The sequence below is a fragment of the Hydra vulgaris genome, chromosome 02 (assembly GCF_038396675.1).
Source record: "Hydra vulgaris chromosome 02, alternate assembly HydraT2T_AEP".
Classification (NCBI taxonomy): Eukaryota; Metazoa; Cnidaria; class Hydrozoa; order Anthoathecata; family Hydridae; genus Hydra; species Hydra vulgaris.
In genome coordinates this window covers 39,100,774-39,128,433 of record NC_088921.1, presented here as the reverse complement: position 1 = coordinate 39,128,433, position 27,660 = coordinate 39,100,774, and the positions used below count along the sequence as shown (strand labels likewise).

The 27,660-nt window shown below is 27.8% G+C and overlaps 2 protein-coding genes across 8 annotated transcripts in view; both read right to left on the bottom strand.

The window, feature by feature from the left end:
* The window catches only part of LOC100215579 (exonuclease mut-7 homolog), a 66,177-nt gene extending 49,711 nt beyond the window's left edge, over positions 1-16,466 (bottom strand). For 2 of the 6 annotated variants that reach the window (XR_010636688.1, XR_010636689.1), the window contains exons 1-3: positions 16,258-16,441; positions 7,798-7,951; positions 3,277-3,345 (exon numbers count right to left, since the gene is read on the bottom strand). Coding sequence is in view for 4 of the 6 variants with exons in the window: in XM_065790829.1 (XP_065646901.1) it covers positions 3,277-3,345; positions 7,798-7,951; positions 16,258-16,273 (239 nt within the window). In the remaining 2 variants the exon portion in view is untranslated. Of the gene's footprint in view, positions 1-3,276; positions 3,346-7,797; positions 7,952-16,257 lie in introns of all 6 variants that reach the window. The other 4 variants (XM_065790829.1, XM_065790831.1, XM_065790830.1 and 1 more) reach the window with 3 other exon arrangements.
* Positions 16,467-24,761: 8,295 nt separating this feature from the next.
* The window catches only part of LOC100200073 (ninein-like protein), a 45,797-nt gene continuing 42,898 nt past the window's right edge, over positions 24,762-27,660 (bottom strand). The window contains exons 17-20 of one of the 2 annotated variants that reach the window (XM_065790826.1): positions 26,840-27,031; positions 26,443-26,613; positions 25,380-25,529; positions 24,762-25,263 (exon numbers count right to left, since the gene is read on the bottom strand). In XM_065790826.1, the coding sequence (XP_065646898.1) occupies positions 25,051-25,263; positions 25,380-25,529; positions 26,443-26,613; positions 26,840-27,031 (726 nt within the window). In that variant the 3' untranslated portion in view covers positions 24,762-25,050. The remainder of the gene's footprint in view (positions 25,264-25,379; positions 25,530-26,442; positions 26,614-26,839; positions 27,032-27,660) is intronic. The other variant, XM_065790827.1, reaches the window with a different exon arrangement.

The window sequence follows — 27,660 nt, the reverse complement described above, 5'->3', positions numbered from 1 at the left end:
GGTTTTTTAGTGAAATCAGCAGTTTTTTTGCAGGGCGTCGAGAAAACAACCCGGCTTCAACAGCACGTTGTCTGATTGTTCGGTCCAACACAGGCAACTCTAATTGCTTTTGTATCTCAACTGATGATATCCAGGGATCCTTCTTGACGGATCTGACGATCATAGAATCCTCTCTAGAAGTGATGGAACGCGGTCTTCCACCTTTGTTATCTGCTGCCAACTTTCCCGTAAAACGATATTTAGAACATAGTCTTGATATGGTCCATTTTTTGTGACATTCCACTTACGTAATCGCCAATAATTTTCTTTCTTAGTTCCAATCCAAGACTGTCGGGAGCCATTTTTGCACTTGAAGTCATAAAAATAATAAAAATAAATAATCACGCTTTTCAAGGCTTACTGTGTTACATTTACCTTGTGATGATACAATAATGCTCCGTGGAACACAACGTCTTGGTTGGATGTGAACTGTATTGATGTAATAAAACACTTGTCATATTTCACTTCTTGTATTGATGTTCTTCGATAAAACACTTTGATAAAACTCACTTCAATAAACTGTCTTGATAATACTGACTGATTGACTTCCATATACTGACTGAATTACATGTCAATTTACATGTCTCTTATATAGTAAAATGAACCTGTGTGAACCTGTTCTGGAAGATTCTAGATGCTTCTTTTTGATGCTTCTGGAAGCTTCTAGATGCATCTGGATGCTTCTGAATGTTTCTGGATACTTCTGGATGCTACTGGATGCTTCGAGATGCTTCTTCTGGAAACTTCTGGAAGCTTCTGCATGCTTCTGAAAACTTCTGGAAACTTCTGGATACTTCCTTTAATTATTAAAAAACTTCCGTGACGTTGACACGGACCAGACTTAAGAAAATGAAACAAACCAAAAAATTTGCACTTGTTTTGTCCGCTGCAAAATGGCACTTGTCAACGAAATTCTGTCTGTGTGCTGTCACCTGTCAGCTGATTGCTCATGTCATGGCATGCTATGACTCCAGACTCCTGAACTGTTTGCTGTGGTAGTATAGTTCGTTTCGTTTTTAAGACATGTAAAATTAGGAACACTTTTTAGCATTGTTCAATGTTGGTTGCAAATGTTTTGTCCAATACTGTATATACATATATTTATATATATATATATATATATATATATATATATATATATATATATATATATATATATATATATATATATGTATATATATATATATATATATATATATATATATATATCAGAATTCCCTCGGAATTAAGAAAAATAAGGTCAGCAAATTATTGCCGACCTTAATCTGTGTGAGGTCGGCATCAGGCCAGCAAAGAAAATGTAAAACAAAGGCTTGATCATAAAAAATAGAAACGAGGTTGGCAATTTTGCTGACCTTAAACATTTCTTCAAGTCTGCAGTTAGGTCGGCATTCCCAAATGCCAACCCTAATTCCGAGAATTGATATATATACACTAAATATCTATGATAAACACAAAAATAAAAATAAAACCAGCAGGTAACAGCAGTAACTTAACTCGTTTTCTCTAAGAACGCTTTTGAAAATTCTAATTTTCAAAAAGGTTATTATTGTCATATTATGTTAGAGGAACTTTGATACAAATTCAAAAAGCTATTTTTAACTTTTTTGACTCTTTTTTCATTTTGAGTTGACAATTTTAATGCAATCAGAAATTGGTGATGGTGTACATGGTGGTATTGATGGTGTACATGGTGGTATTGGTAGTGTACATGGTGGTATTAGTGGTGTACATGGTAGTATTGGTTATAACTATAGTTTTTTATTTTTGATGCCAGTTAAAATATTTTCAGGATGCTGAATAACTTAACCTTTAGCTTGTTTATTGTTAACTTAAAAACAACATGAATAGAGTCTCATTTTAATAACTTAAAAACAACATGAATAGAGTCTCATTTGCACTGCACATTGTGCAGTGCAAAACCTAATCTCAAAAAAGATTTTATTGACATACTCCAATAAAAAAAATGGAACTTAAGTCACATTAGAAACAACCAAACCATTGCTTTATGTCTTGGTTACACTTCAACCTTTTGAATAACTTTTAGAAATAAAATTGTAAATAAAAATAGAAATAAAAAGTGAAAGTGGTGTAGATCTCAAAAGTAAAACACACTCCAGAGATTTTTTTAAAATTTTTACATCCTAATTTTAGCATGATCTGCACCATGAACTAGGAATAAATCAAAGGTTCAACTGAGGTCAGAGGCATTGTTTGCCAAACCATTTGCTTCAGGAAAATATTTTTTGTTAATTAAAGTTACAAAACAACCATAACTTATAAAATTGATAAAACTTGATAATTTAAAAAAATGCAATGCTATTATTCAACATGAAAAATAACAAGGGGTCAACAGTCACCGACCATTGAAAATGAACAAAACTGCTATTTTGACCTTCCAAAATGAATTCTTATGAATCTTCTTTTTTTTCCAACTGTACTTTACTTTTTTCTTCTAGCTGAACTTGGTTTTTTTTCCTTCAATCTTTTCATAAATAAATCTTTAATTTTTGCCACAATTTGGGATCTCACTGCAATGAATGATATTTCAGTTAACACAAAATCCAATTGTATTACAGTTTAACTGCTAGATTTGTAACATCTGAGTATGAAATTAAATATGCTATCTTACAAGTTACATACTTCCCAGAGTCTCACTATAGGCATAATATTATTTCTTAATGAACAAGCACAAACTTGGGAAATTCTGACTAAAAAGGTTCATTGATTGTTAACTGATAATGCAGCTAATGTTATGTCTGCCATTATGTAAATTTATCAATGTTATGTCTGCCATTATGTAAATTTATCAATTTTATGTCTGCCATTAAAGAGTCAAAAGTAAAAAAGTTTTTTCATTAATAAAAAAAAACAAAAACTTTTTTTGTTAATGTTGCATTTAATAATTTTGATAGTACACTTCCACATTACCTATAATTTATAAATTATTAATACTTTATCTATATTCATGATAGTTTATAAGTTGAATATAAATTAATTGCAGTTTTACCACTCATACTATTTATACTTAGACTGTTAGTTAGCAATTAATAATGTAGTTAGCAAACTTTAGCTTAGTAAATTTAGCAACTTTGGTTTCGGCTTAAGCTTTAGCTTTGACAAATGTTTGGCTTGTACATACCTAGCACCACTATTAATATGGGTAATATGTAAAACTCAAAGTAATAAACAATTTTAAAAAATGATAAGAAATTAATTAAAAGTAATATAACTTACTGGCTATAAGTGTTAGATTCGCGACAAACAACATCATCACTATCACTGAAAGACAAAACCAATTCATTTCTGAAATAAATTATTATAGAAATCATAGATATAAAAAATAATTATAACTATAAAAAACTCATTTTTTGCATACATGAACTGAGGGTTTGGATTTGGGCAGATTACATTCTGTAACAATTTTGTTTTTTTTCATCATTTTTCTTTGCCTTTCTAGGCAAAGAAAAATAATTTAAAAAAGTCTCTGGATTAACTCTTGATTAACAGATTAACATTGAAAATTGAAAGATTAAGATTGGAATAAAATAAAATAAAATGAAAGATTTAGGTTGAAATTTTTAGTTCAAGGAGAGTGGTTCAATCCAACAACTTTTTTATGAAAATAAAGAGAAGTAAAAAATAAAAAGTTTTTTATCGAAATCTTTTAGTTAATTTAGCTTAGTTATTTTTATTTTTTACTTTTTTGATTTTTTTATATATAAAGTGGAAATGTGTGCGGTTGCACACTATTCCTGACCACGCATTTAATTTTTTTTTGCAACATATTGACCACAGCTTTTTAGATTTTTGAAAACTTTTCAAAAATGCGCTACAATAAAACACTGTTGAGTCCTCAATAAAGGGATGGGGGGAGGACGTTTAATAATTTTTGAAAAATATCCCTAACCACCCAAGCATACTTAGACCCCCCCCCCCCCAAGCGTTTATTAATTTTCAGTTATAAACAAACAAACAAAAAAAATAATAAAAGTTCATATAAAAATATTTGAACCCGAAACTCACACTGACCTGAAACTCACACCAACCTGAAACTCACACCAACCTGAAACTTTTAAGTGTGTAAATTAAAATATTTAAACTTTAATCGCATTATAATAATAATTCTTTGGGCTTATAACTTGCACCTGTGTACAAATAATGTGCTCACATATAGAATACTATTTATAATAATTTACTCACTATTATATAATACTTTTTGATAGTTTAAATCATTTTTTTTTATTTTATTGAATAATCATTAGATTCAAGTTTTTTTCTATTAAAAAAGTTTGCCTAATATTATAAAAACATTAGAAAAGATCAAAGTTTTAAAGTTATTTAGCCTTAACATAATTATAAACATAATTAAAAATAATTTTCTATTTGAGATTTAGTTTTTCAGTTTTATATAGGTTGACTTTTTTTTTTCAGAGCTATAGTTTTTAATTTTTACTTTTTTAAATTTCTTTTTTGTCAAGATTTCTTTCCTTTTTTATAGTTTAGCTTGTTTATAATTGTCTTTCTTTTGTCGGGTTTTTACAGCGCATTTTTGAAGCATTTTTGAAGCATTTTTGAAGCATTTTTGAAGCATTTTTAAACATCTAAAAAGCTGTAGTCAAGCTTTAAAAATTAAAAAAAAAATTTTCTTAGGACAGGTTAAAGTATAAAAGTTGTTTACTTTTTCATAGACTACACTTTTTATTTTATTTTATATTTAACTTTATACTTGACTTCATACACTTAATTCACTTTATATATTTATATATAATGTATTTATATATGTATTATATTATATATTTGTCTTTATACACTTTTTTCATACACTTTCACTTTATATTTTATTATATATTATACTTCACTTTATATTTTATTATATATTATATTTCACTTTATAATAGTCTTTATACACTTTATATTTTACTTTTTTTTATTATCTCATTTAAGTTTGTTAAAATTTTATTGTTATTAAATTACACATTTCATAATAAACTTATTTTTAGTGCATCCAATACCAATATCATTTTTCAATACCATCATTTCAGTACTGAAAAATTTTAATACCAATAATACCAGCATAATACTGGAATTTTTTTTTTTTTTCTAATTTATAATAAAATTAATAAAATCTCATGTAAAAATATGAATAAAAATCTCAAGTAAAAATTTCATTGATTCAATAAGTCCAATAAGCTTTTTTAGTTTATATCAAAATTACAGACTTTTTCATCCTGGGCTTTTTTCTCCTTTATAAAATATGCTCATAAGAAACATGGGGCATTCAGAGTATCATCCTCAAGAGATGATCATAATTTTGTGACAATGTTGCCACATGCTGAAAATTCAGGCTCTGATTTGAAACTTGTGGAAGGGAGCAGATTATATGCACATTGGTTGAGTCAATCATTCATTTAAGCAATGGTACTTACAATTGCTGATTTGCCAGGATGCTCAAAAGATGGAGCTGGATCTAAATTCTTGTATTGTTGATGGCCCTTATGCAGATTGTGTAGTAAGCTGGAAAACATTGTATGTTCCTCATTGAATTGTCGCACCAACATAGCTTTCAAATTAACAATTAAATCTGTGTTTCCAAGCTTATTTATCATGAACATTAGTGTATCAGCTGACAACAGTGTTGCATCATTTTGGTGCAATGCTTCTGCAGCCAATTTTACTGGCATAAGACATAAAACAACAGCAAAAATTGAACCAACTTCTTTATCAGTTATCTTAATTTTAGACTCACGGTCAATTAGCGACTTGTAAATGCAATTTTTCAATACCACAAAACCTTCGAACATTGTTTGCAAACTATTTGAGCAAGTTTTGGAGTCAAGTATTGGAGAAAGGTCTTTATATTTATTTTTGAAGTGTTTGATAATTTTTAGTTGGAGAACAGCAAAATAATTTCACAATGGTGTGCATCTTAGTGATTAATGACAGGAAGTTATCAGTCAGTTTAATAGAGTTATCCTTCAAGTGCTTCTTTGTCACTTTAATTTCTACAGTTGCAATTACTGTTTACTTTCAATATTTTTTTGGCGCAAGGTTTTTTGTCCAAAACATCTTAAAAACCCAGTTGAATCTCATATATATTGCACAACTGTTCTCCAAAATTTCTCCTCAATGTGAATGTTTACATTTAAATATTTGCGGTTTGACGTCCATTTGTCAAATCTCAAACTGAATCGCATCCCTTACAATCAGAGGTTATTGAACTTAGATATTAAAGTTTCTCTTATTGAGTTTATGCATTTGACAACCTATTGCAAATTGACATTGCCAATTTGGAAGTGATATTCTTAGTTCTAACGGGTGATGCGGAAGTTATCGGACAAATCCTAATTTCATTATTTGAGCATAATAATTAGTTTTTGTGGTTTTATGCGTAGGCATAAACGTTCTATAAAATATAAACTTTATTATTTGAAACACAATTACTTAAAATGAGGTTAAATGCAGCTGAACAAGAATCTTTTTGAAAGAATCGTAAATCATTTTGAAAAGGAAGGATTTGCTCGAAGTACAATATATGCTAACCTAAAAAGACTTGAAACTGTTCAATCGTTTTCTGATAGAAAGCACCCTGGTCGTCCGACATCCTGGACTAGAGAAAAGAAAGCCGAATTAACAAGACTTGTCAACAATCGAAAAGGGGTCAGTCGGAAAAAAATAGGTATTAAATTCAGTGTAAATCAATCGACAATTGGTCGTCAGTTAAAAAAAATGAATATTAAATATAGAAAACGTGAAAAGACTCCAAAATACACTTATAGAACAACAAAAACAAAAAAAAACAGTCGCATATGAAAGGCGTCAGAGCAAAATTGAGATCAATTGCAGATGTTGGTGTTTTTTCATATAAAAAATAATCTATTTTCATTAAAAGATAAATGCTTTATTTAAAAGAAATATAATAGTAGTTTGTTTTTTTAATTATAAATAAGTTATTGACGTTTTTATTTTGTCCGATAACTTCCGCATCACCCGTTAGTGATGTTCCAGTTCTGCTGATGTGACAAATATGCTAAAAAGCATTCCACCAAGAGCATTCAATATAGAAAAAACTGCAGGCAATAAATTGTTGTGTTGATTTTATAAGTAATAAGTGATCAATTTTGGCTGTTATATATTACTACCGGTATTGGATGCACTACTTATTAATAAATATTAAAAAGAACAATTCTTAAAACGTATTTTGAGAAAATCTCAGTTAATCGGACAAACCTGTTTGTCATGTAATTAAATTTAACTTTTATAGGTAAATAATAAACATAGGAAGATCTTATTTAAGATTTATTTAGCCAGCCCAGCTAACTGGGCTAGTCTAATTCATATAAACAGCCTCAGAATGTGTATTGAACTTGTTACCTTTTAAAAGGTTTGATAAATATACATCAAACGCTTTTTTAAACAAGCAATACAAACCCACATTGAGAGACAGTCAAAAATGTTACACAAATGCATACAGAATATATAAAAAAAATCTAATTACTATAATTAACTATTTGAATAGTATCCTGGACAATGGACCAACCCTTAAACAAAAAGTGAAAAATAATTTTAAATAAATTTATTAATTCAAAATTGGTACAGCAATGGTGGTGTTAAACTGTGATAGAAGTGTTAACTGTGGTGGCGGTGTTATAACTGTAGTGTTATAAAATACACAAGCATGTATAGAAATGTACAATAATATACAATTTAAGATCTATATTTAATAACAAAGAAAACAAGAAAATGTAAAATAATAACTTTATAGACTTATTATCAACATTATGATCTGCTAAACTTTCTTCATGATAATCATCAACCATCCAATTGTCATCTTCTTCATCCGAATTATAATCAGCACTAAGACTTATACCAAGATCATTGTATGAATATTTTGATGGAGGAGGAGGCACATCTAAATAAATTTAATCATAAAGATTATTAAAAAAATTTTTTAAAAAGTTTCAAAGAAATCTTATGTTTTCAATATAAATTGCTGTTTCTATATTTAAAATTTTTAGCAAAACAAAATTTAACTAAAAAAAATTAAAAAAAACGCTTTATGAACAAGCAATAAATGAAAAATACAAATTTTATGGTAAATTTTACCAAAAATATCATAGAAGTGAAACAAACTATGCAACTTTTTGAAAAACAAATAAATTTGATAAATATTTGTCATAAAAGAAAATGTAACAAAATCATAAAAACTAGTAAAAAAAAATCATTAAGAAAAATTGGCAATTATGTTGGATCTTAAAAAATAATGCAAAAATGTTGATGTCTGACTGGTATTAAATACTATTAATATTTGTTACTAAACCCTTGAAAAAAATTAAATAGAGTTAGAAAAAGTAAGTATTCCAATATTTTGACTGTCTACCACAATCTATATAAAAAAATTTGGTTTCATAATTAGTTGTTGTAAATGTCCTTATCTTTTCTCTGTTAGTTATAGAATCACTATAACAGTCATCACTCTACTCATCATACCTAACAAAATGATTTTCTACTTGATGGATTGGAAGTCCCAAGATGTATGTTATTGGAAATATTTATTTAACAAACCATTTAACAAAAGTTCATATTATAATTCTTTTGGTATAAGAGGTTATTTTTAGAATTAATTTATAAAAATTAAAACTTTTTTTTAGTAATAAATCATATTTAATTAAAAAGATTTTTAAATATAATGAAATTTGTTAAATACTAACTTTATTTTCTGGCTCACTTCGAGCTTCAATTTTGCAAAATAATTTTTTTTGCAACATAGCTTACTTTGTGGCAATTCTATGTAAAAACATCTTGGACATACAACCTTACAAATCAGAAACTGATGATTTCATGAAAATTTCATGATCTAATTCAAGCTGGTTCTAAAGATTTAAGTATTTTAAATTTGTCTTAAACTGATGAAAATATGCCATTTGAGAAAAACGATAATGGCCCTTGCTTTTGCTCTGTGTGCAACGGAAAGCTGAAAATATATAAACTAATAAATATATAAACTGTATGCGCAAACTAATTAACAGCACACACACAGACACACAAAGATTCATATTATTAATACTAAAAAAAAATTAGTGTTGTGATGTTTTTAAAAAACACAAAAAAAAGATATATATATATATACATATATATATATATATATATACACTGAGCCTTCTCATAAGGCGCGCACGGTTGCATGCCTTATATGACCACACATATAATACTTTGTTTTGACAACTTGGCAATGGCTCCTTGCATGTTTTAAGTTAGCATATTTAAAAAATGTACTGAATAAACAAATGTAAACTTTAACTAAAATTAAAAATAAACAAACCATAAACTAAAAAGAGAAATAAAAACTTAATGGAAAAATACAAAACTAAATTAAAAAAAATAAAAATCTTAACAAATGATAAAAAATAAACCAAAAAAAAGAAAAGCATAAAATTAATACATGTTTTTATTTTAATTTAAAAGTATTTGACAACAAAAAGCTTAGAAAAAATCGAAGTTTCAAAGTTATTTAATTCAAGCTTTAATAATTTGAAACTTAATTTCTTATAAACTTGAAACTTTGATATTTTCTGATGTCTACAAAAAAATAAAACAAAAAAAGAAAATTATCCATATGTAGGATTTGAACCCTCATCTAATGCTGATATAACAGTCGTGCCTCATAAATCTCAAAATTAATCAATCTAAGCGCTATATCAATGTGGCAATATAGGAAAAATTATTAGCTTTAAATAAATAATTGAAATGCTTTTAAATTAATCATTTTTACTATAATTATAAAACTAATAATTGAATTATTTATAGCCAAAACCCTGAGTCGCTGCAGCTCCACTCCTTGCATATTCTACCTATTTCAGTCTATGTATATACACTCTTCTCATATTCTACTTATTTCAGTATATGTATGTTGGTCATGAAGATGTGCTATTGAACATTTTTATATGAGCACACAAATAATTCTTTGTTTTGACGATTTAACCACGGTTTTATACATATCAAAAATGTGCTAAATAAAAAAGATTTTTAATTATGCAAGCCTTCCCAGGAAGTGTGTGCGATCACATGCCTTGTTTGTCCACGCTTAAACTAATTTTTTTAGACATCTTGACCACATTTTTATATAGTAAACGTTTTAAGAATTTGCAGCAAAGCTATAAGAAACAACAGAGAAAAGCAAAAGAAATAAAGAAAAAAAGCTATATGAAACAAAAGAAAAGAAAAAGAGACAAAAAGCTATAAGAAACAACAGAGAGTAAAACAGCAATACTCAAGGAAAGGAAACAAACACTATAAGAAAAAGAAAATCTAAATTAAAAAAAATTTAAAAAATTGAAAATTAAAAAAATAACGATTTTGTCAAAAAAATAATTTTTGACTTTTTTTGTTTTGTTTTTTTACGGACATTTGTTATTTTCCAAAATTGATAAAAGTCGAGGAAAAAAGCAGATAAGAATATAATGAGAGTAAAAATATTTTTTGGTATACAACTTGTTTTTGGTATACAACTTGTTTGGTATCACATTTTTTATACAACTTGCCATTTTTACCAGTCAATATATTAAGAAAATACTTTATTATTTGCGCTAAAAATATGGAGCATTTTAAAATTCGTTTTCAAATGTTTTTGCTAAGCTTTACTGTTTTTATCAATGCGCAGGAAAGCAAATGTTGAAAATATCCAATTATTGGGATCTTTTTTTTCTTTTTTTCTTTTCAGTGGAACAAAGCAATTTGTTAGGAAGAGCTAATAACTCTTTTGAGCAGCAACTACAAAGCACTGTGATCTCTGCAGAGCACAAATAAAGATCTTCGTTTCCAGAAAACCAGTGGTTACTGGAAATGAAGAACTTTGTCTGTGTTTATGAGAAATTGATAAGAATGTTTTCCATTAAAAATAACTTCAATTACTGCAATAGGATAGAAATGCTTTAATTTTTTTATAAGCCATATGAAGACAGCTGATGAAGAACACCAGTGTGGGTTCACTCTTACAAATAATTATTTTATGTATAATACTATATATACTAATAATACATAATTCAAATGAGTATTTTATGCTTTATCTACCAAAATGTGGGAAGTTTTTCAAAACAAATATTGTATTTTTCTATTTTAGTATATCTAAGTATATCAATAGATTTAAAATTTTATCCATAAAAAGCATTTAAAAATTATTAAATAAAATTTAACTCCTAAACCGTAAGACTTGATGTAAGAGTGCTGTGGAGTCAATATATTATTATAAACATACTATTGTAAACAGCCCTCAAATATTGTATCAAAAACTGCTTCAAAAAGTATTTAGAAATATTATTAGAGAACTTATAAAATTATTAATTATAGAAAATCATCTAATGTTCCAGCCCTTTCCCCAATGAAATTATAAAATGTTTTGTTTCAAAACTATAACCTAGAAGACAAAACAAATGTTGTTGTCTTGTTGTTTTGTTGTTGATTATTGTTGTCCTGTTGTTGATTGTTGTTGTCTTGTTGTTGTTTTGTTGTTGATTGTTGTTGATTGTTGTTGTCTTGTTGTTGGTTGTTGTTGTCTTGTTGTTGGTTGTTTTTTTGTTGTTGATTGTTGTTGTCTTGTTGTTGATTGTTGATGCTTTATTGTTGATTGTTGTTGTTTTGTTGTTTTTAAAAATAAGTATGATAGGTGCCACTTTCTGGCAGACAGGAAGCCTAAATAAGCACTTTTTAAATAGTTTCAAGGATCAAAAAAAAAAGTTTTAAATGCAAAATTTTTAACAAACAGACAAAAATTTAGACATGTTCAACTCTTTAAACTCTATTTAAACGAGAACTAAAGAACTATTTTCTTCCTAAAAACACAGCAACAAATCAGTTCTTTAAAATAAATGAAAAAAGAAGAACTATACATTTTATCTTCAAATTAAAACAACATAAAATTGTTTAACAAATACACTAAAAAAAAATTTAGCAAGAGGCAATGTGCTAAATATGATAATATGTGTTGTAAAACTGGCATAATATTAACTATTATTATTTGAATCCAACTTGCTCCTTCAATAAATATATCAATAGTATATAACAAATAACAGAAAATTTTTAAGAAAAAGCAATTCATTCAAATTATTCAAAAACAAGTTAGCCAAAGATATGCTTTTAACTCAGATATCTATAAGAGAAAACAACTCAAAGCATCTAAAGAAATCATATCTGGATATATCTGCTTACCCTGCAACGCTAATGATCAAGAAAAACATGAAAAACATATATCAAGTGTAAAGATTTTTAATTTATTATTTGGTATTTATATCTAAATGTCCACTTAAGGTATATTTCTTGACCTTATTTATTTTAATTTTTTTTTCTAGTCTTCAGCAGGAACTTAATTCTTAAAAATATAAAAGTATAAATAAAAGTTTTCTCAAACTTTTTCTTTATTATATATATTTATTCAAATATAGATATATATCTATTTACACTTATGCTATAAGCTAATAATAAATATATTTTGATTTTATAATATATATTTATTTATATTTTAATATTGGTTATTATATACTATACAATAAATATATCATGGCAGATAGCGTGTGTGCCATCTGTAAAATTGTCTTAAAAAATCAAAAAGCTATTTTTTGTGTTAACTTCTTATCTTGGGTTCACATAAAATGTAATGACCTTAACGAAATGCACAATCAGTTACTCAAAATCTAATGATGAAGGTTTTGTAAGAGTTGTCTGATATATTTCCATTCAACCATATTCTATTACTAGTGGCTCAAATAGCATTAAGAAAAAAAATCTTAAATCTATTACTGATACCTTTAATAATCTCTCATATGAAGCTGATTATAAAATAAAATCAGCATTTAATAGCTTCTACGGTGATATCAGTAGTTTAAGTCATCTTTCTAATGATAAAAATTCTTTTAAGCTTATTCACCTAAATATTGCTTTCCTCTCAAAGCACATGACTGGGAACATTTATTAAAATCAACTCAACTAGAATTCGATATTATTGTAATAACGGAAACTAGATTAATTAACAACAAAGTTCCAACTATGAATATCTCCCTCAATGGTTACTGTTATGAACATACACCCACAGAATCACAAGCTGGAGGTGCTCTCTTACACATTAATAATAAGATTGCATATAAACCTAGAAATAAACATGAAGTTAATTTTAAAAACCTAAAAATAACTTCATGTTTACAAACATAATAACTAGAATCTGTTTTTATTCAATTAATAAACCCTAAAAAAATCTAATAATATTATTGGTTGTATATATAAGCATCCATTAATGACAATAGATGACTTTAATACATTCTATACTTTTCCATTACTTTGACAAACCTTTTAAAGAAAATAAAACTGTATTTCTACTAGGTGATTTTAATATAGATTTAATTAAGTGACTTTGACTAAATCTAAAACATTAATAGACAACATATTTTCAAACCTTAAATCAAATAACTTTACTGCAGGTAATTTCACAACATCTGATCATCTCCCTCAATTTCTGATTGCTCATGACATCTTAAAACTAACGTTTTAAGATGTCATGAGCAGTTGTTGTCAAATGTCAAAACCAGTTGTTTATGAAAGAAACTGGACAGTATTATCTGAATTTAAAAAAAGATTTTAATGATGTAATTGCCAATGAGTCTTCTGAGAATGACTGTAATAGCTTGCTTCTTAAAACTATTACCCTATAAATAAATTGCTCGATATTAATGCTCCTTTTAGAAGATTAACTAAAATGGATATAAAAATCAAAACAAAACTACGGATCTCTGATGATCTAAAACTCTCGATTAAATACAAAAATAAGCTTTTAAAAATATATACCAATAAAGGATTCAGATAATAAAACTGTATTTTATAATGATTACAAAAAGTACCCTAATACACTTCAATTATTAATTAAAGAAAAAATTAAACTATAAAAACTATTTAAAAAATATATACTTAATATAAAAGCAACATGGAAAGGTATTGCTAATATTATCAACCTTAAGTCTACTTCACAAGTTTCACCAACCATAATTCTCCAAAACAACAATACCCTAACTAATCCCATTGACATCTGTAATGCTTTTAACAACTATATTTCCAATGTTGGTTTGGACATCCAATTAAACATTCCTTTATCTAGAATCACTTTACTGATTATCTATTAAACTCTTCACCGAATTCCTTTTTTACTAAGCCTACAGATAGTTGTCAAATAAAGGTTATTGAATCTCTAGATGCTTGTAAGTCATCTGGTCCTAATAGTATCCCAATAAATATCTTAAAACTACTTAGAAATGATATTTCAATTATTGTGTAAAATATTTTCAATATCTCATTCTCTAAGGGATTCTTTCCTGTTATTTTAAAGACTGCTAAAATCCTATTTTAAAAAAAATTTTAAAGTTATTAGTATCTAACTATAGACCCTGCTCTCAAATATTGAGAGCAGGGTCTATACTTTTAAGTATGACTGAAAATATTAGAAGTGCTTTAGATACAGGATTGTTTGGTTGTAGTATCTTAATAGACCTTCAAAAAGCCTTTGATACTGTGGATATTAAAATTCTATTAAAAAAACTAGCTTACTATGGTATAAGTGGAGTTTTAAATTTCAGGTTTAAACTTTTCCTTACAAATAGAAAATATTTGTGTCTGTCAACGAATCGAACTCTAATATTTGTGATGCCACTGTTGGCGTGTCTTAAGGGTCTGTGCTGGTTTCATTATTGTTTTTTATCTATATAAATGATTTATTCAAAGCCATAAAATTCCAACATTTCCAACACTTTGCTGATGACACAATCCTGCTCTATCTTAATAAGTCAATCAATAAAATTAATAAATATGTCAACTATGATCTAAAAAACTTTGCAACTGGTTAAATGCCAACAAAATTTCTTTAAATACAAGTAAAACTGAGTTAATTATTTTCAAACCAAGGTTAAAAAAACCTCCTTATCAATCTAAAATAAAATTAAACTGTAAAAAATTTTTCCCTCTAAAATGTGCTAACTATCTTGGAATGAAGATTGATGAAATTTTAACTTGGAATGATCATATTAATCATTTAAAAATAAAACTAAACAGATCCAATGCAATTCTTTCTAAACTTATACAGCTTGTTGACAAAAAAACATTTATATATTTGATATATTGATTATATATTAAAATCTATATATTTGGCCTTATTTAGTTCACATCTCACTTATGGTTGTTTATCATGTGGACAAAGCTCTTCTATCAAGAAACGCCTCTCCGTTTTTTAGAAAAAAGCTAAACAAATAAAAAATTTTTACCGCATAACTCTCACACAATAAATTTATTCAAGTATCTCCAATTTATAGATTTTTCTAGCTGCATAAAAATTGAAAACTGCCTTTTTATTCACAGTTGCATTAATGATAAGATGCCCTCTGTCTTTACAGAATGATTTACTCCAATAATATATGTTCATACCCAATCGACTTGGATGCCTAAAAGAGGCAGATTGTGTGTTCAAGCTTTTGGTACAAAATTTTATGGTAGATATTCCTTTAAAAACTCTGCAATTAGTGACTGGAATTTCTTACAAAGTAAGCTAAATACTCTTTATTTCTGTGAACTAAAAAAAAGTCTAAAAAAAACTTATATTCTTCTTCTTAAATTCACTCAATAAATGACAATAATTTCCATTAGTGTTATAGTGATATATTCTTATAGGTATAAATATTCTATTCTATTTTTTGCTTTTCTTTGGGTTTGTTTGCATTTATTCGTCATTATTTTATTTGTATTTATTTTTTGAAACTTGTTATTTTTCTTGTCCTTGTCCTTTATGAATTTGTATTGTTTACAAGGTCGCTCTACTTACTTTAGCCAGGCTATATAAGAGTGAACCTTTCAGTCTGTATTATGTTATTTAACACCTTTGTACAATATTTACTGGTAAATATATTGCTACTATTGTCGTTGTTGTTGTTGTTATATCCTGAGATAACTGTGCAAAATTTTCATTTATCTGATAATTTAAGAAAACTATACTGTCTGGATTTTATGATAAACTTTCTTATTTTTTGATTTATTTTAATCTATTGTTAACAAAAAATTGAAAATAATCGGTAAAAACACTACTTTTAGATTAAACCAGTTATCATCTTTTTGAAGATAATCATCTAAATACCAAATGTTAGGTTTAATATTCATAGAACTAGAAGCAAAAAAAACAATAAAAAATACACTCACCACATTTAAAAGCCATAAATTTATATTATAAATTTCTAAAAATTTAGTTATTATTGGCTTAAATATATTTTCCAGTAGCTTTTTATACTTTTTTGCATCTCAAGATTATTAAAAACTTTAGTGTCGTTTAACCTTTGTCCAATGGATTTTTTGTTGCCACTTCCGTAAAGATTCTTTCGTTTTCGATTTTAATTGCCGATTTCGATTTTAATTAGGGTTTCTCATTTCCGGTAAATTTAGCATCCCGGGATTCCCGGTGTGTAACATTTTTCCCGGACTAATTTTTAATATGGTAACAAGCGGTTTGATTAGTCACTAAATTGTAAACGAATTTTTCCCATAAATAGACCCGCGGCAGAAAAAGCTCTTTCTGACTCAATTGATGTTGGCTTGATGGTCATTAATGTGGAGTATATTCTCTCTAAACTTTCGCTACGCTTTCCAGTTGCCTCAAAAATTTTGATTTCTTTTGTGAGGTTTTTTAAATTGCTAATGTCTTCTAGAGCTGGTTTTTCTACTTGTTTGACATTACAAATAGTCATATCCCATTTTTGTTTAAGTGTCAAAATATTTTTGCCTAATAAATTTGGAGCAAATGGTTGAGGTATTGACGGGTCAGAAACCATGCTTTTTTATCACGACTCACTTCAACTATTTCATTATTTGATGAACTAGTCCTAGCATCCTCTATGTACAACCAGGTAAATTTTTTTTAGCTACTTTTAATGCATGTTTTACGGTAAGATTAGTTTGGAGTTGATATTTGATTCCTGATTATAACTTATTGGGTTGTTTAAAAATTTTGGTAGTCCAATTAAATTGGCATTTCTTCGTTCTTCAATTAATTCAATATGACAAATGAATTAAAAAAAGTATCTGTTTGGTTTAAACAAAATAGATTGTCTCTAAATATAGAAAAAACTAAATGGACACTTTTTTATCCACCTTCAAAAAAACAGAAACTGCCTCATATAATGCCAGACCTTTTAATTGATAATATAATAATAAAAAGAGAAAAAGTTACTAAGTTTCTTGGAGTATATATTGATGAGAATCTATCTTGGAGAAATCATATTGATAATACCTCCAATAAAATCGCTAAATGCATTGGAATTCTCTATAAAGCAAGAAATGTATTATGTAAACACCAGTTAACACAATTATATTATTCATTTATACATTGTCATATAAACTACGCGAATATTATATGGGGAAGCACTCATAGAACAAAACTAAAATCTCTTTACCTTCATCAGAAACACGCAGCTCGCGCAATAAATTTTAAAAATCGGTTTTTTCATACGAAACAACTTTTTAAAGAAATGAATATTTTAAATGTATATCAACAAAATGTCTTTAACATTTTATGTTTCATGTTTAAATGTAGAGAAAATTTGTTGCCAAACGTATTACAAAATCTTTATTGTATGAAACCTAAAAACAAATATAATCTTCGAATTAATAACAATCTTATTGCCCCTTTTTGCCATAAAAGCAAAGACCAGTTTTTTGTTTCTTATCTCTGGAACAAAATAGTCTTACCAAATTTTGATTTTTCTACCCAACTGACTTTTGCCTCATTCAAACAAAAACTTAAAAGAATTATATTTTTAATTGAAAATACTTTGATTTACTTTTAATTGTTTTTTTGTTTTGTTTGTTTGTTTATTCGTTGTTGTTCTATTTTGTATATTTTATTTATTTTTTAATCTTGGCTTTTTAAAATTTTATCTTGGTTTTTACATGTTTTTGCATAAAGTTGTATTATTATTATTATTTCACTTAAGACATTGTATTTTTATCAAAAATTAACCATATATTGTAAAGGGCTTCATGACAAGATCCACATGATCTTCGAGAAGTCCTGTCGTTACTAATGTAAAAATTGTAAAATATAATTGGTTATTGTAATATTTTTAAACGGCAAAATATTAAAAAAAAAAAAAAAAAAAAAAATTCTCTGCTGAACAGATTGTAGCAGTTTATTAGCTATCAAAGTTTTATTTCTCCGCTAATCGTCTAAGATGAGTATCATTAAACCTTCTGTGTCAAGTAGAGTAGCATTACTTCTACCAAGACTTTCTATTCAAACTTTTATTGGTTGCTGAGAAATTGTCATGGCGTTAATAACTGCATATTCATCTTTGGACATATTCAGAACTTCTTTTAAATCGATCATTGCTTTTAGTATACACGTTTTTAGTTTAAGGAACCTTTCTAGCATTGCAACAAGACTATTCCACCTTGTTTTGACATCTAATATCAGCTTCAGTACTTTATGAAACATAAATTCTACGTAGATTTGTAAAACGTCATTTTTAAGAGGTGGTTTGCGGAACATTCGAACCACTTTTCGAACCTTCGGAATTGTTAAAGCTATATTTACGCTATTTTGTAAATCATCAATAAACGTAACGCCTGTTGAGATGTATGACTCATCATTACAGTCAAATACATCATCAAACTAATCGTAAACTGCGATTCAAATTCAATATATTTTGCTGAAGAGTCTGACTTTTTGTAAAGAACATCACATACTGCCAAATGAAGTCCGTGGGTATAACACAGCTGATGTTCAATACCACTTAGCCGTCCAAATTTTTTCATTAAGGATGCTACGTCAGTGACACTAGCTATGGTGTGCTTTTTAATTGGTAAATTGAAATCTGACAGTTTATTTTCAACCAGATCAATAATTTTTTCAGCAGGAAGTGATGCAGCTATTGGAGTCAGTCCCAGGTTCCAAAACTTTGCTAATAAGCGTAAATTTACGTTTAAATAACGTCAATTTTTTAAAGACGAATTCATCTAACGATAAAGAAAATCGTGACCCGCTAGATATTTCTTTTGTTATCTCTAAAACCACAGTTTGTTTGGCTAGATCCACAATCTAAAACCTCAGTAACTCATATTGTTTTTTTATCATATTCATAACATGGGATGGATTTTTTGGTTATAACATGCCTTTTTCAGACAATAATTTATTAATGGATTCACTTTTTGTTATGACATTTATTGAGAAGCCATCCAAGGTTGTTAGCATTGACACAATTTCCTCGATAGTCTGCTGCTTAACAAACAATGTGATTTTCTTTTGCACAATTTTAATTTCCGAACCAGTATCTTCAGGTAGACGCTTCATATTTAAATCCAAATCTTTTTTATATGACGAAGGAGCCCACTTGTCGAAAATCCTTTGCACATTATCTTTACATTGCACTTTTTGCAAATTGCAGATTTGCCAGATTTTTCTTGCTTGGCAGTATTTTTGTAAATCTGGCTTTCTTGCCAGATTTACAAAAATACTGCCATGCTTTCAATCCACTTACAATTGACATGGTATAGCTAAATTGAATCGTAAAACAACTTAAGGTAAAGTTACAAATATTTCTTACGTATATATGTTATCTTACGTATGACTTTATATGTCTTTATTTGCCGTTTTTTAAATACAAAAATTATTAAATATTTCAATAATTCAATACAGAAAAAGTTTAACTTTTCAATAATTTAGAAGTTTGAAAATCAAACTTACTGTTTTTGTCGCAGGAAATCTTTTTTTTTTTTTCCTCATATTTTATAATAACGAGAAAAAAGAAAACATCGCATTACAAATTGCAATGGATTCCTTGAATTAGATAGTTTAAGATATCTTATATTAAAACCTAGCTGTGCTAGGTTTTAATATAAGATATGAACACATAAAACACGACTAAATGCTATAATATTTTTCTTATTTTTGGTCGAATTAGTTCAAACAGTTATCATATGTAAAGTTAAAAAAAATTATGTTCCTGATATGAGTGATTTCTCGGGATATATCCACGGATTTCGTTTGAGAAACCCTAATTTTAATCAAGGAGCTTTAATTGAAAATTAAAAAGTTTAAATTTAAGTCCTTTGATTTGAATAGTTTTTTGTCACTTGTTTATATAACTTATTTAGCGTTAATTTAAAATGTTATATTAAAAAATTTCTTATCACTCTAGCTAAGTAGTTTTGGTTAATTAAGTAAGTTAGGCTGGGTAATTATTTTTTCCTCCTTTTTAGTTCATTGCAATATTCTAACGCTGAATTATGATAAATATACTGAAAGATGTTTCTTTTTTTGCGTTATAAATTTTTTTTAATGTTAATCTCCGTTAGGTCATTACTGCCACCAAAATAGAGTGCTTGCGTGTTAGTAGCGGCCGTGGAATAGTGGTTAGAGCGCTTGATTTAAAAGCAGTAGATCCAGGTTCGAAACAAACTCTGGACATATTTTCACATCACGTAAGGAAGAAGGCATGAGCTTCCTAGTTAAATGCACTTCCGCGATGCTCTGTGACAAAACCGTTAGATCTTCTTGGGGCACCAAAAATTATAAAATTAGTATGGGGAATAAAAAAGTTTAAAAACTAATCAAGTATGAGGTAGCCCGAGGCGAATTGAGATTCGATTCTAGGCGGCACACAGTGCCTCAAGGAGGTCAGAAAATGGCAAAAGTAGTGAGAGCCAAACTGTTTTATTCCTGAAAAGCATCCGCTTTTTAATTTCCGGAAAGTAATACTGACTAAACTACCAGTGGGATGTAATTATCAATCAAAAACCACGGAAACCCAGTTTGTACTCGTCTATTTATGCTTTACGTATTGAAAAAAAAAAGTTTTAAAAAGGGTAAAGATTAACATTAATTTAGGATTCAAACCTCGTTCCAACTATTAATTGCCTAAATTAAAAAAACACCACCATCAGTAACCATCATCAGTATATCCAACTACATTAAGGAGTAAAAAACCGCTGTTCGTCGTTAATTAAGTAATAATGATGAATGCAGTATAATTATAAACAACGATGAAATTCAATGTTCAAATGATTTAAATAATGTTAACATTGAAGAATCAAAATATACAACGACAAAAATATATTTTTCAAAGAAATTTATCAACGCTTAGCTATTTTAGAAGTTACTTAAACAACTATAGTTGATGAATCTATGCATGCTACATTATTCTCGAAAATTATTTATGTTATATTATTCTCGAAATCATAATATGTATATCTTAAAATAAGCGAGATACTCGCTTTTCTAAGGTATACATCAGCACAAGTACATTAACTTTGGCTAAAACAATTTTTTTTATCGTCGTTTAGTCTTTTAAAAAAATAAATGTGGAGTAGAACCATTGAAATCTATGAAGTTTGTATTTATTTATTAAACCAAAACAAAATTGATAAAGATGGATGAAATATATTTACAGAAAGAAGCACAATATCAAGGTTATAGAATGATAGGAGTAGTAAGGAAAGGAAATATAAAGACGCGATGATCTTTACTTTAAATCAATGATTGCTTCTTTAAAAAATTTTAGTTTTGTTATAAAAGCTGCACCCGAAGTAAAAGTTGATGGTAAATGACTTGCTGTTGCATGTTGGTCAGTACATTACGTCTCTACATAAAGATGGTTATGTGCTAAGTGTAATTTCTGATAATCATTCAACAAATGTTTCTTCAAACTTGATAGATTAAATATTGATAAAACAAACACATGAATAGTATTTAATAGTCAAATATCATTACTTTGTTATGTATTTAATAAAGAAAAGTTACTTCCGTTAAATTTAAAAAAAAACAACTTGAAGTAATTTGTAAAATTTTAAACTACCTTACAAACTATTTCAACCAAGAGATAAAAAGTACTACCTCAGCAATGAGTGGAAGATACAACGGTGTGCAAACAAAAATTAAGAAAAGAATAATCTACCAGTTTTTGTAACTTGTGCTGAACATTCTTCATATGGTAGGAGTGGCTGCAGCTTAGTAGTTCTGTTGTGAGTTTTTTTAATTTTATTGAAGGGGACGACTGGATAAGCGCGAATTTCATAAGTGCAAACTTGCAGAAGTGCGAAATAGCATAAGTACAAAGCAGTCGTAAAAACTGGCTCAAGTGCAAAACGGCATAAGTGCGTCAAAAGAATTTGCAAATTTTTAGCATAAGTGCGAACTGGAGTGATTGCTAAGCAAAAACAATTCAAAAATAATTTTTTAATAACATGTTAATTTTCCATAAATTAGATAATTACGAAGTATAAATCTATTTTCAAAGCAAATCCTCTTTTTCTTTGAAAACGATTTTGATTGGTCAAACAAACTTAGAATCTACAAACCACTGGAAAATAATTCAGTGGAAACCACTGTAGATATCTTTAAAACAAAGTTTGTCTTTTGAAAAGCTGTGTTCAAAAGAACGGGCTGAGGCAATATCTGCCCCTTTGGTTATTCACTCTAAACTGTCAGAAATGTCTTAAGCAATACGCAGTTGTAAAATTCTTTAGTTTTTAACAGCATTCTGAATGACTCATATTTCATTTATAAATGTCTTTTCCCCGTATAAAATTCTTTTCCCCATAACCTAATGAAATCTGCAAAAACTTGTTTAGGTGCTTGCTTACTCCAAAAGCCAAAACCTCTTGCCAAAAACTTGTAGAGTTTTTATTTTTAGAGTAAAGATAATATAGTGCTTTTCAGATTGATTGTCAATAAACTCAGGTATGTGCTTGATAACAGCATAAATTTAAAGTGTAATTGAAATTCCGAGGGCGTCGTATGCTCTGTTTAAATAAAAAAATTTAATACCTGTAAATAAGAAATTGAGGACATTTCCAGAATAAAGCTTTCCAAAAGCCGAATATTGTTTAAAAGATATTTACAGTGGCCTGTAGATGCTAAGTTTGTTTTTAAAGAATAAAAAGTTTGAGAATAAAAAGTTTGAGGTTTTTGAATAAAGAATAAAAAGTTTGAGGTTTTTGCTTTGACAAAAGATTTTTATTTTCGTTACTAAGATGCTCTCTAATGATCAAACGGGCTCGTCACAGAGCACTGCAAAACAACTTTTAGCGAGGAAGTTCACGCTGCCTCCTTTACCGATATTGTAAATATGGCTAAAGCAGGTATCGAACCTCAAACCTCTTGGTTTTGAAGCTAGCGCTCTTACCACTGCAACTACCAAAGGGATGTTTACTCTAATTTTGTAACTTGCTGCCGAGAGTTTTAATTTGTTTAAATGAACTCTAAAAATTTTTCAACAAATAATCATTAATATCAGGTTTTGTATAACAGTTATGAAGTTGCGGAGACTTCCTAGGTTTACTTATAACTGAAAATTGACTTTCAGACTTTAGAAATGTACACTGAATCGTTTTTGTCCTTTGTGTGTAGAGACATCAAAACAGACCGCATTTTAGATATAATTACCCATCATGGCTTCATCATTCCTTCATGGGTACAACTTATACTTGTAAAATCTTACTTTCAGCTTTTCACAAACAGCTTCTAGATTTAGACGGAATTCAAGATAATGGTGTAAGTAATGCAGTTTGGGTGATATTTTGAAGGCCATCTTCCAATTATTGTGTTTGAATGCAGCTCGGGTTTTTTTCTTTCTTTGTCATTTTACTTTCGTCATATTGATGCAAACACCCGTTTCTCTTTGGTTCAGAAAAAAAACCAGGTGTAACTTGGGTTTAAAAAAAATTGATTTGATTTTATTAAATATTTTGCATCTAGTGGCTTTACAATATATTTGATCAAGCCTAATTTGAGATAAGGCGGAAATATAAGAACTTTTTTCACAGTTATTACAACAATACTCTTAACACCGTAGATCCTTTTCTTTCAGATTATTCTCTTCGTTTTTGAAACAGCGTTTACAGTGTTGTTGCTGTCTACCGGACACAAGAAACAAGAATACTCGGTAAATCCTTCTCGGATTTTAAGAAGAAAACCAAGCTCATTTTAAATCTCCACACGCATCTCAGTTGTAGCAATCGTAATTGATCTTTTGGAGCAAAGTTATAACGATGTTGTAGTCTTTTTTTAAATCTAAACAGTGTTTGACTGGTATGGAAGGATATATTTTTGTTGTAAAGTAGTTGCTTTTAGTCAGGTTGATAATAATGATCATTTTCCAATTAATTCAAAACTTGTGTTACTGTTTAAAGTATAAAATTCTCAAATATGATTTAACAAAAAAAAATTTAAAAAGTCATTTAATAAAAAAAATTCTATTGATTTATTTCATAAATAAAATTCTAAAAATAGAAACTAACATTTGTTACAATATATTTTTTGCATTTATATATATATATATATAATATAACTTATATTTTCTATTTGTATGTGTGCCAATATATATATATATATATATATATATATATATATATATATATATATATATATATATATATATATATATATATATATATATATATATATATATATATATATATATATATATATTTATCGATACACAATCATAAATAAAATTATTTACAAAACTAATTGCTATTTCTACAAAATAATTTTTTAATTTCTAAAAGAAATTTTTAAGTTCTTTTTGGCAAATCTTCATTCTACATCTTTTCGACAATTGTTTATAATGAATATTTATAAACTTTTAATCATATCTTTTTTCTAAACCATGTCATAGAAATTTTTAATAACTTTTTATCATGCAACAACTATATTTTACCATACTTTTATCACATCTTTATCGTATATCCTTTCTACAGAATTGCCTTACACGTCCTCAATAAATTTTTATCATAAAAATCTTTTCAGATATTGTTATCATACATATTTACGAGAAATCGTGGTCACACCTGCAAATTGCATTTTTCATAAAAGATATCGGAAAGTCAATTTGTTGGCCTTATGACCCAAATTTTGATGAAATGTAAAGCTGCAAAATGGTACTGCTAGAAGATCTAAAAAAAACTAACAAGCCTTTCTTTTTTGCTACCTACAAACAAATTTTAAGTAAGATTGGATATTCCGTTAGCGCCACATAACTTTGAGATAACACGCTGCAATGCACGTTTTTGATCGCTTAATTGTCTAGCTTCTTTTTCAGCTTTGTATTGGTTACTTTCAGCGTTAGCGAGCTGTTTCATAAGCTCAGCGTTTTCCAAATAAAGTTCATTGACCAACGTATCTGAACGCAATGACTTAGTTTCTACAGCCCTCTTCTTAAAAAAAATATATATATATTGCAAAAGAACACACACAAAACGGATACAAGAAAAAAAAGAAGGTCACAAAAAGGTCTTTTAAAAAAACATAAAAAAAAGAAAAAAAAGAAAACCTCTTCTGATCCTTTTTCGTTCATCATTTGTCTGAGTTGTCTCAGTTCACAATCGAATTCGTTTTTTTGTTTAGTTATCTCGACCAGTTTATCTTCTGCAGCTTTCAGAGCCTCTTCTAAATAACGATTTCGCCGCGTTTTCTCTTCTATCTAAACGATGAAATAAAAAATTATTACAGAAATGTTACCATGTTGTATTATGTGATGGCATTTTTGTACCACACGGTCAATCTCATAAAAATTATTGTATAACATTTTAAAAAAAATGTCTAGTGCATTAAAACCAGCGTTTAATAATAAACGCTTAGGCTATGTTAAAAATAAAACTTTTTAAATCGTTTCAAACTAATTGAGTCCTAATTATAATTAGATAAAAATAAACAAACAAAAAACCAACTAATATTATTGCAAAAAAAATTAAAATATTATTTGAATAAATATAAAAGTGCTGAGTAATTTGCGTGTCGTTGAATAGTTACGTCAATTATTCTGACAATAAAAAAAGTAACGTTACGATTGACAACCAGTAGCCGTCACCAGTGGAAACAAAGAACGAACACACTGAAACAAAACACAAAAAAGTACAGGTTTAACAAACATTAAAAATATGTAAAAATATAAACATTTTTTATGAATCTGATAGAAGGACTTCATCACAGATGATTCCATGAAACTCATCAAATATCGTTACAATGGACAAAAACTTTAATCACCATGGAAACAAAACATATCTTATATCTAATTGGTGAATGCATATATAAAAGTAACAAAAAATCAAACATCCGTTGTTTATTTAAAAAATATGTATGAAATAAAAATACAGAATTAATAATACTGTTATTGCAGAAAATTAATAACAGGAAATAACCTTTTAGTTGAAAAATAAGTAAACAAAACCGGAGGTTCAATTTTATGCTATATAAACAAATACCGGATATTTATCTGTTTGCCAATAAATTCTAAATTCAAGTTAAATTTCTTATTTTGTCCTAATATTTTAAAAAAAGTAAAAAGTTAAAATAAACATAGCATCATAAAAATTGGACCAAAAAACAAATCCGACCTTTTTGTTGAGATTTATAACCTCTGCTTTTGCGTCATGAAAAACTTTATCTTTTAAAGCACTATCTCTATCACTGGACGCACTAGCAACAGATAACTGATCTCTAAGGTCATTTAACTCCCTGAGATATCGTGATTTTTCTGTCGCTGCCGCCGTACTTAGCATTTCCATCTATTGTGTTATAAGAAATATTAAATTTTAAAAATAAAAATTAGGAGATATAGTTTTTACAGTTACTTTATAAAAATTTATCTAACTTATAATATTTTTTTTACCTGTATTTTTTTGAGACAATACCTAGACCACACCTTTTTTTAGGGATTTTAAAGGGAATCTAGGCTACAGCTCTATTCTGCATTTTAGCTTACAGATTATATACTATACTTAAAAAACATACCCTTTCTTTTTGTGCGCTAAGTTCTTTGCCGTGTACGCTTTCCATATGAATAATTTTATCTTGTAAATGAGCAACCTCTTCTTCAAGTCGTGATATCTTGATGTGTTTTTCTTGAATAATATATTCAAGTTCTCGAATCTTTGAATCAAGATTAGTCAAGGTCTTTTTCAACATGTTGCTTTCGTTTTCGACCTTATGAAAATTTTTATTAAAATTTTAATAAAAAACAAACAAAAATGAGGAACAAAAAAATAATTGTAAAATGGGGTGACTTAAGCCCAACTTTAAAACGTGTTTTAACTAAATGTTTCTAAAGTTGTGTAGAACTTAAAAGACCGCTCAACAAAAAAAAAAAAAATAGACAGCAATTTATATACTCTATTAGGCAAATTATTTTATAATTTTTTTAAAGTATATTATAACTTTTTGAAGATAAAAACTTAATGGTCAAATTATTTTGAAAATTTTTTTTGCACATATTATTATATATATTCAAAATTCATTTTGGGAAATAACTTACCTGACAGGGTAAAAAATTTAATTAAAAATATCATTATATAAAATTTGAATTACTTTAGCAAAAGCTTCACTGATTTGAAAATTAATGTTTCTTTTTAAAAAAGTAAAAGAAAACACAAACTCTATAGCGAAAACTGTGTTTTGCAGAAGCTGCAAATTTTTTAGAAACCACACATTTAATTGGTTCTTGGCTACATTGAGATGCATTTGATTTGTTTGCAGGGTTTGCAGCATATTTGAAAAATTGGATAGATTGATTAGTCCTTCACTTCTAAAAGCAGCTATCATATTTGTTAAAAACT